The 17,133-nt window shown below is 44.7% G+C and overlaps 1 protein-coding gene across 1 annotated transcript; it reads left to right on the top strand.

The window, feature by feature from the left end:
- The first annotated feature begins 7,155 nt into the window (after positions 1-7,155).
- On the top strand, positions 7,156-16,468 carry LOC106589833 (suppressor of cytokine signaling 3). Its single transcript, XM_014180219.2, has 3 exons — positions 7,156-7,536; positions 12,632-13,049; positions 13,302-16,468. Exons 2-3 carry the CDS (start codon positions 12,954-12,956, stop codon positions 13,875-13,877), a joined length of 672 nt encoding a protein of 223 aa, XP_014035694.1. The 5' UTR covers positions 7,156-7,536; positions 12,632-12,953; the 3' UTR covers positions 13,878-16,468.
- The last annotated feature ends 665 nt before the right edge of the window (positions 16,469-17,133 follow it).

Here is a 17,133-nt window from a genome sequence, read left to right as displayed (position 1 = left end):
TCCTCCTACCCCCATAATATCCAGCTTGATTAACAACCCCTCCTTCCACATCATATCATACGCCTTCTCCACATAAAATAGACAGCTACAAGTCTCCTTGTTCACCTGAGCCTTCCTGACCTCTGCTTCTAAGCAGAGTACTGGGTCCATAGTTCCCCTCCCGTTCCATAATCTTACATACATGTGCTGTTAAAGCTATTGGCCAATTGCTTGTTGGCCTCGTTGGGTCCTTCCCTGGCTTCTGTATTGGTACCACTACTGCCTCCTTCCAGATGCTTGGTAGTTTTCCCTCCTCACACACTCTGTTGTACAACACCAATACCTTATCCAGTTCCTCATCACTAAAATGGGCCAACATAACATAGCCCACCTCATCTGTCCCAGGTGAAGTTAACCCAGCCTTACCTATTGCCCTTTTCACCTCTGCCATGGTAAAGGCTTCATTCAACTAATCATTTACATCCTCCCTCCTATCCAGCACTCCAGGATGCTCCTCTCTCGTTCTCTCTCTCCCCCTCTGCCCCTCCTCTGACAAATCTGCCGAGCTATGCACTTTGGCCATCATCTCTGCCTTCTCCTCATCTGTTACTGCCACATCCTCCCCACTCGTCAACACTGGATAATCCCACTCCCTTCTGACCCCACTCATCCTCTTAATTATCCCCCACACCACTCCCACATGTGTCACCCTTCCAATGGTGTCACAGAACCAACGCCACCATGCCCTCTTCGCCTGACGGATAGTTCTCCTCACCAGGGCCTGCTTGAACTGAATGAGATGCTGGAAGTTATGCATCCTTTTCAGTACTTTAAATGCCTTGTTCTTACTCCGCACCATTTCCTCCCCCTCCTCCTCCTCCTCCTCCTCCCTGAACTCTTAGGTATAGCCTCAGTAGCTGCCCTCACTAAAGCTGTTCTCACCCAGTTATTCATACTATCCACATCCCCTCTCATATCCACCCGAGCCATCACCTGCTCACTCAGCTCCTGAAACTGATCCCACTTTGCCCTTCCAAACATCCACCTGCCTACTCCATCCACTGACACCTCCTCCTCCCTCCCGCCTACTGTCCATACTATGGGGTAATGATCACTCCCTACTGTCGACTCCTCCCATAACTCCCACTCACAGTTTCCTGCCATCGCACTAGATACCAGAGTGAGGGCCAAGGCAGATTCTTTCCCTGTGGCTACATCAATCCTGGTCCCTCGGCCATCATTCAAGTGCCCAAGATCTTTCATTTCTATCATACTTTCCATCACTTGGCCATTTCCATCCGTCCGTTCCACCTTCCCCCCAGAGCGTGTTGTGGGCATTAAAATCCCCACACCACATTACTTTACTTCTATCCGGCCCTCCACCCTCTCCAGCACTTCCAGGTCCAATATCTGACACAGATTGTAGTTTTGTAGTTCCACTATCACCCCTCCTCTCAGCCACACCTCCACCACCATATATTCCTGTTCAATACCTTTGCCTAGCATCCTGTAGGGAAGTCCTTGTTTTATCCTTGGCAATTTCTCGCATTGAATAGCCTTCATTTCTCAGAACAAGAATAGACTGACAAGTTTTAGAAGAAAGGTCTTTGTTTCTTGCCTTTTTGAGCCTGTAATCGAACCCACAAATGCTGATGCTCCAGATACTCAACTAGTCTAAAGAAGGCCAGTTTTATTGCTTCTATAATCAGGACAAGTTTTCAGCTGTTAACATAATTGCAAACAGGTTTTCTAATGATCAGTTGGCCTTTTAAAATGATAAACTTGGATTAGCTAACACAACGTGCCATTGGAACACAGGAGTGATGGTTGCTGATAATGGGTCTCTGTACGCCTATGTAGATATTCCATTTAAAAAATCAGCGGTTTCCAGCTACAATAGTCATTTACAACATTAACAATGTCTACACTGTATTTCTGATCAATTTGGTGTTATTTTAATTGACAAAAAAAAATTGCTTTTCTTTCAAAAACAAGGACATTTCTAAGTGACCCCAAACTTTTGAACGGTAGTGTACGTTGTAAACTTTCCTTCATCGGCCAGGTTGTAGCATCGTCATGATGGGTATAGTATAGGGAAAATTTGAGTGTCATTCAGTAACCTAAACCTATGGATGTTACATTGAGCTGGGTGAATGGAATATGAATGACAGTCATCCAATATGCTGTAATAGAAAATTAGGCCATGCTCATAATAAAAAAAGCATCCTCGTTAATCATAAACGGCACCAACCGCCACTGATATATATATATATATATATGTTTATATAGACTGAACAAAAATATAAATGCAACATGCAACAATTTAAATGATTTTATTGAGTTACAGTTCATATAAGTGAATTGAAATAAATTAATTGGACCCTAATCTATGGATTTCACATGACTGCGAATACAGATAAGCATCTCTTGATCACATATACCTTGGATTAGAAAACCAGTCAGTAGCTGGTGTGACACATCTCCTTCGCATAGAGTTGATCAGGCTGTTGATTGTGGCCTGTGGAATGTTGTCCTACTCCTCTTCAATGGCTGTGTGAAGTTGCTGGATATTGGCGGGAACTGGAACACGCTGTCGTACACATTGATCCAGAGCATCCCAAACATGCTCCATGGGTGATATTTCTGGTGAGTATGCAGGTCATGGAGAACTGGGATATTTTCAGCTTCCAAGAATTATGTACAGATCCCTGTGACATGGGGCCCTGCAGTATCATGCTGAGACATGAGTTGATTGCGGTATCTCTGTGCATTCAAATTGCCATCGATAAAATGCAATTGTGTTCGTTGTCTGTAGCTTATTCCAGCCCATACCATAACCCCATACCATAACCCCAATGCCACCAGTCTACGGTTGTGTAAACCCACAGTTTCATTAGCTGTCCGGGTGGCTGGTCTCAGACAATCCCACAGGTAAAGAAACCGGATATGGAGGTCCTGGGCTGGCGTGGTTACACGTGGTCTGCAGTTGAGGCCGGTTGGATGTATAAAATGGCGCCGGAAGAAATGGCAGCAGTTTTACGGGCGCACAACCAATTGTGCTATTATGTGTTTTTTTTCATGTTATTTGTAACTTATTTTGTACATAATGTTTCTGCCACCGTATCTTACGGCAAAAAAAGAGCTTCTGGATATCAGGACAGCGATCCCTCACCTCGGATTAGACAAATATTTTTTCTTCAATAAGCAAGATGCACAGGACATTCTCCAAACACCCGGCAGGGCCAACATCCCCGTTATTTGCAAGAGGAAGAAACACAGGTACAGAGGACACAGAGCGGGATGCCTCGTGAGGACGCGCAGAAGGCGAGTGGGAAAGCTGCCATTACCGTCAATATTACTCACCAACGTGAAATCATTGGACAATAAATTAGACGAGGTACGATCACGTATATCCTACCAACGCGACATCAAAAACTGTAATATCCTATGTTTCACGGAATCGTGGCTGAATGATGACATGGATATTCAGCTAGCGGGATATACGCTGCACCGGCAAGATAGAACAGCACACTCCGGTAAGACGAGGGGGGGCGGTCTGTGCATATTTGTGAACAACAGCTGGTGCACAAAATCTAAGGAAGTCTCTAGATTTTTCTCACCTGAAGTAGAGTATATTGTGATAAATTGCAGGCCACACTACTTGCCTAGAGAGTTTTCAACTATACTTTTCGTGGCTGTTTATTTACCACCATAGACAGATGCTGGCACTAAGACCGCACTCAGTCAGCTCTATAAGGAAATAAGCAAACAGGAAACCACTCACCCAGAGTCAGCGCTCCTAGTGGCCGGAGACGTTAATGGGAAACTGAAATCAGTTCTACCAAATTTATATCAACATGTTAAATGTGCAACCAGAAGGAAAACAATTCTAGATCACCTGTACTCCACACACAGAGACGTGTACAAAGCTCTCCCTCGCCCTCCATTTGGTAAATCCAACCACAACTCTATCCTCCTGATTCCTGCTTACAAGCAAAAATTAAAGCAGGAAGCACCAGTGACTCGGTCTATAAAAAAGTGGTCAGATGAATCAGATGCTAAACTACAGGACTGTTTTGCTATCACAGACTGGAACATGTTCCGGGATTCTTCTGATGGTATTGAGGAGTACACCACATCAGTCCCTGGCTTTATCAATAAGCGCATAGAGGACGTCGTCCCCACAATGACCGTACGTACATACCCCAACCAGAAGTCATGGATTACAGGCGACATTCACACTGAGCTAAAGGGTAGAGCTGCCACTTTCAAGGTGCGGGACTCTAACCCGGAAGCTTACAAGAAATCCTTCTATGCCCTGCGACGAACCATCAAACAGGCAAAGCGTCAATACAGGGCTAAGATTGAATCATACTACACCGGCTCCGACGCTCGTCTTATGTGGCAGGGCTTGCAAACTATTACAAACTACAAAGGGAAGCACAGCCACGAGCTGCCCAGTGACACGAGCCTACCAGATGAGCTAAATCACTTCTATGCTTGCTTCGAGGCAAGAAACACTGAGGCATGCATGAGAGCATCAGCTGTTCCGGACGACTGTGTGATCACGCTCTCCGTAGCCAACGTGAGTAAGACCTTTAAACAGGTCAACATACACAAGGCTGCGAGGCCAGATGGATTACCAGGACGTGTGCTCCGGGCATGTGCTGACCAACTGGCAGGCATCTTCACTGACATTTTCAACATGTCCCTGATTGAGTTTGTAATACCAATATGTTTTAAGCAGACCACCATAGTCCCTGTGCCCTAGAACACAAAGGCAACCTGCCTAAATGACTACAGACTCGTAGCACTCACGTCTGTAGCCATGAAGTGCTTTGAAAGGCTGGTAATGGCTCACATCATCACCATTATCCTGCACATCTGTTTATAGAACCATGATGAAACCTGTAGGAAAAGTTATGCTGAAGTACTGAAATTCTCACAGCAGAATGTTGCTTCTTAATGTTCTCTGAACTATTTGAGAACATTCCATGTCAAACCAGTTGGAGAATGTTCCTAGAACATTACCAAAATTGAAATGAAATGTAACTTTTAGGAAACGTTCTGTTAAAACCTCTTACATCTAGACGTTCCGCTAGCGGAACACCTGCTCCAATATCCAATGATAGGCGTGGCGCGAATTACAAATTCCTCAAAAATACAAAAACTTCAATTTTTCAAACATATGACTATTTCACAGCATTTTAAAGACAAGACTCTCCTTTATCTAACCACACTGTCCGATTTCAAAAAGGCTTTACAGCGAAAGCAAAACATTAGATTATGTCAGCAGAGTACCAAGCCAGAAATAATCAGACACCCATTTTTCAAGCTAGCATATAATGTCACAAAAACCCAGAAGACAGCTAAATGCAGCACTAACCTTTGATGATCTTCATCAGATGACACACCTAGGACATTATGTTATACAATACATGCATGTTTTGTTCAATCAAGTTCATATTTTTATCAAAAAACAGCTTTTTACATTAGCATGTGACGTTCAGAACTAGCATACCCCCCGCAAACTTCCAGAGGAATTTGCTAACAATTTACTAAATTACTCACGATAAACGTTCACAAAAAGCATAACAATTATTTTAAGAATTATAGATACAGAACTCCTCTATGCACTCGATATGTCCGATTTTAAAATAGCTTTTTGGTGAAAGCACATTTTGCAATATTCTAAGTACATAGCCCGGCATCACAGGGCTAGCTATTTAGACACCCGGCAAGTTTAGCACTCACCAATATCAGATTTACTATTATAAAAGTTTGATTACCTTTTGTTGTCTTCGTCAGAATGCACTCCCAGGACTGCTACTTCAATAACAAATGTTGGTTTGGTCCAAAATAATCCATCGTTATATCCAAATTGCGGTGTTTTGTTTGTGCGTTCCAGACACTATCTGAAAGGGTAAATAAGGGTCGTGCGCATGGCGCAATTCGTGACAAAAAAAATCTAAATATTCCATTACCGTACTTCGAAGCATGTCAACCGCTGTTTAAAATCAATTTTTATGCCATTTTTCACGTAAAAAAGTGATAATATTCCGACCGGGAATGTCTATTTAGCTAAACAGAGGAAAGTAAACAAAGCTTTCGGTCGACGCGGGCACGAGCCTGAGTCTCACAGTACTGTAACCAGCCACTACCCAAACGCGCTACTTTTTTTCAGCCAGAGCCTGCAAAGCCACGATTCAGCTTTTTACCGCCTTCTGAGACCCTATGGCAGCCGTAGGAAGTGTCACAGGACAGCTAAGATCTTCACTCTTCAATAAACAGAGACAAGAAGAACGACACCTTGTCAGACAGGCCACTTCCTGCATGAAATGTTCTCAGGTTTTTGCCTGCCATATGAGTTCTGTTATACTCACAGACACCATTCAAACAGTTTTAGAAACTTTGGAGTGTTTTCCATCCAAAGCCAATAATTATATGCATATTCTAGTTACTGGGCAGGAGTAGTAACCAGATTAAATCGGGTACGTTTTTTATCCAGCCGTGAAAATACTGCCCCCTAGCCATAACAGGTTAAACTAATGAAATACTAAGAAATGTTTTTTTTTGTTACGTTCCTTAAATCTCCTGAGAATGTTCAAAGCCAAGCAACTATCTTGTACCATTCCCAGAATGTTGTGGGAAGGTTGTATGCAAAATAACTATAAGACAACCACACTCTAACCAAGCTCTAACGTTCTCAGAACGTTATGTGCTAGCTGGGAGGCTACCCTAAATTGGGTCCCTTGTCTAAATTCTAGCCTAGGCCTACTGTAGGCAAGTAAGCATGAGTCTAAATTGTGTAACACTGTTTATCAGTGCGGTCAGCAGTAGGCTAGTAGTTAAAAATATTGGGAGAGTAATTGAAAGGTTGCTGGTTCGTATTCTCGAGACAACTAGGTGAAAAACTGTATGTGCCTTTGAGCAGGCACTTAACTCTAGTTGCTCTGGATAAGTGAGTCTGCTAAATGACGTGAATGTAAAGTACAATGTAGGCTAGTTGTCAGTCAGGAATTATGGGTTTCCTCAAGGGTAAATAAACATCTTCAACTGTTTCATCTTGTCAGGGCGGAGTGGAGGGAAAGGGAGGACTCACCAGCTAATACGGGAATCGCCCCGTAAAAGAAGGTCACACTGATTATTCTTTTGTGTGTGTGTGTGTGTGTGTATTTACTGGAAGAACTTCGGAGCGGAGGAGGTGGAGCCTTACGAATATCAGCTCTATAGACTACTCGTTGGTCGCTGTAACACAACTACCTCCGGTTGCTGGATAGAGAAAGAAGGAGAGAATATTGTTTATTATCTATTTCACTTACTTTGGTAATGTAAACATGTTTCCCATGCCAATAAAGCCCTTTGAATTGAATTGAGAGAGAATAAGAATGGGGTGGGCGACGTCTTTACCGACAATAGCCTACGGACCCGTTCCTCTGTCGGTTAGAAGAGACAGGAGTTAATGACCAAGTTTATAAATGATTTAACTCGGGGACTTTGGATATTTTCTCCCCCCGGAGAGGAACGCTGGAGCCCGAGACAGGAACCGTCTCCAAGGTAAATAAACAGGCTCCATACCCGGTGCTTTGACCGTTACTCTATGGTGCGTAAAATAGCATAGTGCATGTGTGCATTGTGCAATTGGGCCAAAACGTTATCATAATGGCGATATGGTGAGCTTTTAGGGCTCGAGCAATTGCCTCTCTAAAACATCCTAGGGAGACAGCACTACTACGAACAGCAGGCGGTAATGGCGCAATGCAGAACACTACTCCTATTTGGGACACACGCTAGGCTATATAGTCTACTCATTCTCCTTATTTCAGATAGCATTGTCTATTTCTGCGTTTTCGTTTTAAGTCATGTTTCTATTCTGTGGCTGGAAGAGGCTCCAGTTTGGCACAGACGGAGACCGTGTTTCACAGATGCATAGCGGGCAGTTATGGCGCCGCTTCGAGTAACAACAAGAGGGGGTCCTGGAGAATGAAGATCCATCCATTATTGTGCCGGGCACGTTCCGTCTCGCTCCAAATGCAACGACCAGCAGCACAGTGAGACCGCCAGACCAGACCCATCCGGAGTAGCCTATTTACTGTGAAACCGGAGAACCATAGCCGCTCTGCTGGTGCGAGCAGGCTGCATGGGAATGAGGTTGTTTATTCAGAATGGACCGGGACTCATTCATAAAACTCGGTTTACTGAGAATTCCCCCCCCCGTCTGACTGTATGCTGGAGATAGATATAATATGTTTAATACAGCCTATGATGTACACTGAACAAAAATACAAACGCAACATGTTGGTCACATGTTTATTTAACTAGGCAAGTCAGTTAAGAACACATTCTTATTTACAATGACGGCCTAGGAACAGTGGGTTACCTGCCTTGTTCAGGGACAGAAAGACAGATTTTTACCTTGTCAGCTCGGGGGTTCGATATAGCAATCTTTCGGTTACCGGCCCAACGATCTAACCACTAGGCTACCTGCTGTCCCAAATGTTTCTTGAGTTGAAATAAAAAAATCCCAGAAATGTTCAAAACACACAAAAAACGTATTTCTCTAAGTGTTTATGCACAAATGTGTTTATATCCCTGTTAGTGAGCATTTCTCCTTTGTCAAGTTAATCCATCCACCTGACTGGTGTGGCATATCAACAGCGTGATTACAGCATGATCATTACACAGGTGCATCTTGTGCTGGGGACAATAAAAGGCCACTCTAAAATGTGCAGTTTTGTCACACAACACATTATTGTTTTTTATTTGTAATACATTTTCCAACATTTTTCTAAAAACCTGCTTTTGCTTTGTCATTGTGGGGTATTGTGTGTAGATTGATGAGGAAAAACAATAATTGAATCAATTTTAGAATAAGGCTGTAACGTAACAAAATGTGGAAAAAGTGAGGGTTCTGAATACTTTCCGAATGCACTGTGTGTATATATACACTGAACAAAATATAAACGCAACATTTAACAATTTCAAAGATTTTACTGAGTTACAGTTCATATAAGATAACCAGTCAATTTAATACATGAATTAAGACCTAATCTTTGGATTTCACATGACTGGGCAGGAGTGCAACCATGGGTGGGCCTTGGATGGCATAGGCCCACCCACTTGGCAGCCAGGCCCACTCACTCGGGAGCCAGGAACAACCAATAAGAAGAAAAAAAATCTCTAAAAAAGGGTTTTATTACAGATATAAATATTCAGACCCTTTGCTATGAGACTCAAAATTGTGCTCAGGTTCATCCTGTTTCCATTGATCATCCTTGAGATTTTTCTATAACTTGATTGGAGTACACCTGTGGTATATTAAATTGATTGCACAGCCACACACCTGTCTATATAAGGTCCCACATTTGACAGTGCATGTTGGTGCACGTCAGAGCAAAAACCAAGCCATGAGGTCGAAGGAATTGTCCGTAGAGCTCCGAGACAGGATTGTGTCGAGGCACCAATCTGGGGAAGGGTACCAAAAAAATGTCAGCTGCATTGAAGGTCCCCAAGAACACAGTGGCCTCCATCATTCTTAAATGGAAGAAGTTTGGAACCACCAAGACACTTTCTAGAGCTGGCCGTCCGGCCAAACTGATCAATCGGGGTAGAAGAGCCTTGGTCAGGGAGATGACCAAGAACCCGATGGTCACTCTGACAGAGCTCAATAGTTTCTCTGTGGAGATGGTTGTCCTTCTGGAAGGTTATCCCATCTCTGCATCACTCCACCAATCAGGCCTTTATGGTAGAGTGGCCAGACGGAAGTAACTCCTAAGTAAAAGGCACATGACATCCGGCTTGAAGTTTGCCAAAAGGACTCTAAGAACAGGAGAAACAAGATGAAACCAAGATTGAACTCTTTGGCCTGAATGCCAAGCGTCACGTCTGGAGGAAACCTGGCACCATCCCTACGGTGAAGCATGGTGGTGGCAGCATCATGCTGTGGGGATGTTTTTCAGCGGCAGGAACTGGGAAAGATGAACAGAGCAAAGTACAGAGAGATCCTTGATGAAAACTTGCTCCAGAGCGCTCATGACCTCAGACTGGGGCGAAGGTTCAACTTCCAACAGGACAACGACCCTAAGCACACAGCCAAGACAACGCAGGAGTGGCTTCGGGACAAGTCTCTGAATGTCCTTGAGTGGCCCAGCCAGAGCCCGGACTTGAACCCGATCGAACATCTCTGGAGAGACCTGAAAATAGCTGTGCAGCAACTCTCCCCATCCAACCTGACAGAGCTTGAGAGAATCTGCAGAGAAGAATGTGATACTCCCCAAATACAGGTGTGCCAAGCTTGTGGCGTCATACCCAAGAAGACTTGCGGATGTAATCGCTGCCAAAGGTGCTTCAACAAAGTACTGAGTAAAGGGTCTGAATACTTATGTAAATGTGATATTTCAGTTTCTAAAAACCTGTTTTCGCTTTGTCATTATGGGGTATTGTGTGTAGATTGATGAGAGGGGGAAAAATATTTAATCCATTTTAGAATAAGGCTGTAACGTAACAAAATGTGGAAAAGTCAAGGGGTCTGACTACTTTCCGAAGGCACTGTGTGTGTGTGTATATGTGTGTGAGATATATATATATATATATATATACAGTGAGGGAAAAAAGTATTTGATCCCCTGCTGATTTTGTACGTTTGCCCACTGACAAAGAAATTATCAGTCTATAATTTTAAAGATAGGTTTATTTGAACAGTGAGACACAGAATAACAACAAAAAATCCAGAAAAACGCATGTCAAAAATGTTATAAAATGATTTGCATTTTAATGAGGGAAATAAGTATTTGACCCCTCTGCAAAACATGACTTAGTACTTGGTGGCAAAACCCTTGTTGGCAATCACAGAGGTCAGACGTTTCTTGTAGTTGGCCACCAGGTTTGCACACATCTCAGGAGGGATTTTGTCCCACTCCTCTTTGCAGATCTTCTCCAAGTCATTAAGGTTTCGAGGCTGACGTTTGGCAACTCGAACCTTCAGCTCCCTCCACAGATTTACTATGGGATTAAGGTCTGGAGACTGGCTAGGTGTCATAAAATAAGTCGTACTCATCCTTAAAAATGTCGTACTGGAGAGAAGAGGACCAAAACGCAGCAGGTATGTGCAGGCTCATCTTGACTTTTATTAACTATCAAAAATGAACACCCAAAATAACAAAGAACTCACGAGAATGAACGAACAACCAACAGTCTGGCAAAGCATAGGCTCAACACAGAACAATTCCCCACAACCCCAAAGACAAACACACACACCTATATAGGACTTCCAATCAAAGGCAACTATACACACCTGCCTTCAATTGGAAGTCCCAATCATCAACCCAACATTTAACAAACACAAACCCCCTGCCACATCCTGACCTAGACTAAGCAATACGCCCTCTGCTGGTCAGGACGTGACACTAGGCTACTCCAGGACCTTAATGTGCTTCTTCTTGAGCCACTCCTTTGTTGCCTTGGCTGTGTGTTTTGGGTCATTGTCATGCTGGAGTACACATCCACGACCCATTTTCAATGCCCTGGCTGAGGGAAGGAGGTTCTCACCCAAGATTTGACGGTACATGGCCCCGTCCATCGTCCCTTTGATGCGGTGAAGTTGTCCTGTCCCCTTAGCAGAAAAACACCCCCAAAGCATAATGTTTCCACCTCCATGTTTGACGGTGGGGATGATTTTCTTGGGGTCATAGGCAGCATTCCTCCTCCTCCAAACACGCCGAGTTGAGTTGATGCCAAAGAGCTCCATTTTGGTCTCATCTGACCACAACACTTTCACACAGTTGTCCTCTGAATCATTCAGATGTTCATTGGCAAACTTCAGACGGGCATGTATATGTGCTTTCTTGAGCAGGGGGACCTTGCGGGTGCTGCAGGATTTCAGTCCTTCACGGCGTAGTGTGTTACCAATTGTTTTCTTGGTGACTATGGTCCCAGCTGCCTTGAGATCATTGACAAGATCCTCCCGTGTAGTTCTGGGCTGATTCCTCACCGTTCTCATGATCATTGCAACTCCACGAGGTGAGAACTTGCATGGAGCCCCAGGCCGAGGGAGATTGACAGTTCTTTTGTGTTTCTTCCATTTGCGAATAATCACACCAACTGTTGTCACCTTCTCACCAAGCTGCTTGGCGATGGTTTTGTAGCCCATTGCAGCCTCGTGTAGGTCTACAATCTTGTCCCTGACATCCTTGGAGAGCTCTTTGGTCTTGGCCATGGTGGAGAGTTTGAAATCTGATTGATTGATTGCTTCTGTGGACAGGTGTCTTTTATACAGGTAACAAACTGAGATTAGGAGCACTCCCTTTAAGAGTGTGCTCCTAATCTCAGCTCGTTACCTGTATAAAAGACACCTGGGAGCCAGAAACCTTTCTGATTGAGAGGGGGACAAATACTTATTTCCCTCATTAAAATGCAAATCAATTTATATCATTTTTGACATGCGTTTTTCTGGATTTTTTGTTGTTATTCTGTGTCTCACTGTTCAAATAAACCTACCATTAAAATTATAGACTGATCATTTCTTTGTCAGTGGGCAAACGTACAAAATCAGCAGGGGATCAAATACTTTTTTCCCTCACTGTATATACATAAAAACACGGTTTGTTATGAATGAAGTTTTTCAATAGAGATAACTCTCACTCTCTCTCTGCAGCTGTCTGCAGTGGGTGGTCTCTCTGAGGTCCTCTCTGGACTGCTCCTCAGTGTCTTCACTCTGGGAATCACGTCCGCTACCCTATTCCTCCCCTCTTCCCTCACGTCCTCTCCCCTCCTCCCCCCACACGTCCTCACCCTCCCTCCTCCCCTCCTCCCTCACGTCCTCTCCCTTTCTCCTCCCCTCCTCCATCACAACTCACCTCCTCCCCTTGTACCTCCTCCCCCCTCCCTGCTCTGGACCCCCCACCCCTCGGTCAGCAAGCCGAGCAGGGGGGGTCAGGGCGCCATGGTAACCCATAGCAGGCACGACCCCCCCAGCCATGAGCAGCGTTACCCACCCAGAGGTCAGAGGTCAGGGGTCAGACGTTCACCCCCTGCGCTACAAACCCTTCAGCTCGCACGCACACTACCAACAGGCCAGTTCAATTCTGTCATCATGTGGCAGCTCCACATGTACTATATGCAAACTAGCTAGCCTCTTACTAAATGCTAACCCATCATCATCATTATTCCTCTCAGTCTCAGATGGTTTGTCTAATTGTTATCATTACAGCATCATATATTATAGTTCCTCTGCCAGGTGCTGTGTGTATAGTATATTTGATGTACCTACTTTGCATAAATGAAACAATTGTTATATTAAAACCTATTATTTCCCCATGTTGCAGGTGCTGTGTGCGGTGCGTAAGTTACAGGAGAGTGGGTTCTACTGGGGTGCAGTGGGGGGTCGTGAGGCCAGCGCTCTGCTCCGCTCCCAGCCCCCAGGGACCTTCCTGGTCCGAGACTCCTCCGACCACCACTACTTCTTCACACTGTCGGTCCAGACGGCTCGTGGGACCAAGAACCTCCGGATCCACAGCCAGGGGGGAAGCTTTTACCTGCAGCCCGACCCCCACTGCACGCACACGCCCCCGCGTTTCGACTGTGTGCTCAAACTGATTGGACACTACATGGGGAAGGAGGGAGGTGGAGGAGGAGATAGGGAGGCCGGGGTAAGGACAGGGGGGGGCATGGCTGCGGCTGCAGGGGAGACTGTGGGGACAGGGAGTTTGTATCTGATCCACTCTGGGGGAGAGAAGGTTCCGTTAGAACTGCGTCGACCCCTCCCCTCCTCCCTGTCCTCCCTCCAGCACCTGTGTAGAAGGACCCTGAACGGACACCTGGGGGGCCCGGATCCCCCTGACACACACCAGCTCCCTCACACTCTAAGAGACTTCTTGGCGGAGTACGATGCTCCCATCTAAACACACACACACACACACACACAGTTCAGTTTGGGGGTTTTCCCGTCTAATGGTTGAGGATAGGATTTGGAGAGGGTAAGCTGATCCTAGATCGATGCCACTGCTTTCCTATCAAGTGGATCCTCATATAGGTAGCCATGGATACGCCTCTCCTGGAGAGACTGTCAATGGGAGTCAGGAAAACGCTGGGGGTCAAAGGTTGTTGCCCTGTCAGCCAGTTAGTCGTTCTCCCAGCGGAAGCTGTGATTGGGTAGTCAAAAAGATTAAAGTGACGCAGACAGTGAACGTGCACACACGCAAGCAAACACACACACACACACGCAAGCAAACACACACACACGCAAGCAAAACACACACACACGCAAGCAAACACACACGCAAGCAAACACACACACACACGCAAGCAAACACACACACACACGCAAGCAAACACACACACACGCAAGCAAACACACACACACGCAAGCAAACACACACGCAAGCAAACACACACACACGCAAGCAAACACACACACGCAAGCAAACACACACGCAAGCAAACACATACACACTTTAGCAAGCACACACTTTAGCAAGGGCTTTAGGAGTGTTGTCAGAAAGGTTTCCTGTGGGTTTGTTGTGCTGCTGTGGCTGAGGAACAGCTCTTTCTGTTGATTAGCAGAAGCTTACCTCTCCTCTTTCTCCTGTCTGACATGTAAAATGGGTTGACTGGATTGAGAGGGAGAGAGAGAGGGAGATAGAGAGAGGGATTGAAGTATAATGAGAGAAAAGGAGAGAGAGGGTGGGGAGTATGGCAGTGAATGTCAAACGAGGGGCCCATAGCAGAGTGAATGTGTTTGTGTGCATGGTGTCGTACACATTTCCACTGCTGCATGCCAACTAGCATGGCCTCATAGGAAGGTGTGAGGGATCATGGCTGACAACAGCCTCTAGCCTCACACACACACACACACACACACACACACACACACACACACACACACACACAGAGATAGACACACACACAGGCATACATACAGCTATACTGCAGCTTTGGAAGCTCTTCTGTTTAGAATGTGATGGAGGTGCCCCTGTCTCTCCCTCTTGTCTTTACCCCCCCCCACACATATCTCTCTGAGAACAGGAGTTGTGACAGTGAGTCTGAGCAGACCACTGTTAGTCAGACAAAAGCCCTGGCAGACAACCAAAGCTAACAGTGGATCTTATTATAGTCCCAGGGGGCCGGCAGGCAGACAGACAGACAGACAGGCAGGCAGGCAGGCAGGCAGGCAGACAGACAGACAGACAGACAGACAGGCAGGCAGGCAGACAGACAGACAGACAGACAGGCAGGCAGACAGGCAGAAACAACAACGGGTGTGTCCCAAATAGCACCCTATTCCCTTTATAGTGCATTACTTTGGGACCGTGTGGACTCTGGTCAAAACTAGTTCACTATAGGAAATAGGTTGCCATTTGAGACACAGGCAGAAACAACTACAACTGAAGCAGAACATAGAAGTCGAGTGGGAGAGGTTAGGAAAGGGTGAGGAAAGAGTGAGGAAGACAAGTAGGGGTGAGGCTGGGGGAGAGGTTAGAGATGGTTTTCAGACCACAGAGATGATGACAACCCCTTCATTTGGTCTGATGATGATGGTAGTGATGATGATGATGATGACGAAGACGTGATAATAATGATTTTGATGATGATGTAGTGTTACGCTGAATCCATGTCTTCCTGATAGAAGTCTAATTAGTAGAAGATCAACGTTTGTCATTTTTAACATTTACTAACAACATAATGTTTACATGTGTCGCATCAGCCCAGCTACATGTGAAGTACTCGTCTTTCATAAAGACTGCTCATAACCTCGCCACCAGACTGGCAGACAGGGCAAACTATCTGGAACAAAAAAAACTAAAAGCATTACAAAATAGAAATGAATAAAGGAACTTTGCACATATTTATATTTCTAAGATATTTCAATACTTAATATTAAAGCGCACTTTTTTTTAACCAAATTGAACCGATTCTCTTTGTGCCTTCATTTATGTAGGATACACGTCTGTCTGTCTGTGTGCGATTTAATTAACACTTTAACTGAATGTGGTGTCAATTTAAACCCCTCTGATGTTAACCCCTCTAGAATCAACTCTCAGATATAACACTTTTTTACCTCAACACGAGATTTTAACACCTGCAAATTTGCTGTGTGGGGAACACGTGAAACATTTCTCTGGTAATGTGCAGTGTACTGAACTGTAGTGTGTGTGTGTGTGTGTGTGTGTGTGTGTGTGTGTGTGTGTGTGTGTGTGTGTGTGTGTGTGTGTGTGTGTGTGTGTGTGTTTTGAGAGGGAGAAAGAGGTGAGGAGGTCAGAGAGAATTAGTGTATGTAAGGTCAGAGAGGTGAAAGGTTCCACGTGGGAGAGATTTATGATGGTCTGTGGTTAGCAGTGTGTAAAAGGTGTACGTAAGGGTCTGGGTGGAGAATTTCTCAATAGTGTGAGTAACTCTCTCTCTCTCCCCCAATTCAATTCAAATGGCTTTATTGGCATGGGAAATATGTATATATTGCCAAAGCAACTGAAATAGAGAATAAACAAAAGTGAAATAAACTATCTCTCTCTTTCTCACACACACAGTTAGACGGTGTTACAAGTGCTATGGTTTAGAAATACACTATGAGGTTTCCTGTACACATTCACACAACTGAGAATGAATAACCACAATCACACTTACACAGAACATCTCTCCACTTTCTCACATCATAAAGGAAAAAACACACAACTACAGATGTAGGATTTTAATTTGAGCCAGTTTGCTACAGCAGGAAAATAATCCTGCAGCAACAGGATATGTGGATTATAATGAATGGATTTTTTTTGTAGGGGTTGATACATTTTTCTGTAGGGAAAATCAAGTCTGGAATTGTAAAGTGGAAATTGCTAACTTTAGAAGGCTTTTCAAACCTTGAATACACTACATGTTTGCATTTTCCTGCTATGCAAGAAAATTACTGCAACAACAGGATGATAAAATTAAGATACGGCATTTGTACACAGTTTCATTTCTAAACTTGTGGTTTCTACCTCAAGATTTTCATGAGAGAAATCATGTTACTTTCCAAATTCACACAACCAGTTTAGATGTACGCGCACGCACGCACGCACGCACACACACACACACACACACACACACACACACACACACACAAACCTTCACACAAAGCTTTACCGCTAGTGCCTCCCCTTCTCCATAAACCTCTGATTACATAAT

Source organism: Salmo salar, chromosome ssa28 (assembly GCF_905237065.1).
Source record: "Salmo salar chromosome ssa28, Ssal_v3.1, whole genome shotgun sequence".
In the NCBI taxonomy this organism is placed as follows: domain Eukaryota; kingdom Metazoa; phylum Chordata; class Actinopteri; order Salmoniformes; family Salmonidae; genus Salmo; species Salmo salar.
Note: the sequence above shows the minus strand (reverse complement) of the source record. Positions and strands in the feature narration are given on the sequence as shown.

Bases quoted from the DNA above. Each gene is read 5' to 3' on its own strand.
- LOC106589833 (XM_014180219.2), top strand. From the start codon at position 12,954: ATGAGCAGCGTTACCCACCCAGAGGTCAGAGGTCAGGGGTCAGACGTT. The intron at 13,050-13,301 runs GCCAGTTCAATT...CCCATGTTGCAG, and splicing joins CGCACGCACACTACCAACAG to GTGCTGTGTGCGGTGCGTAA.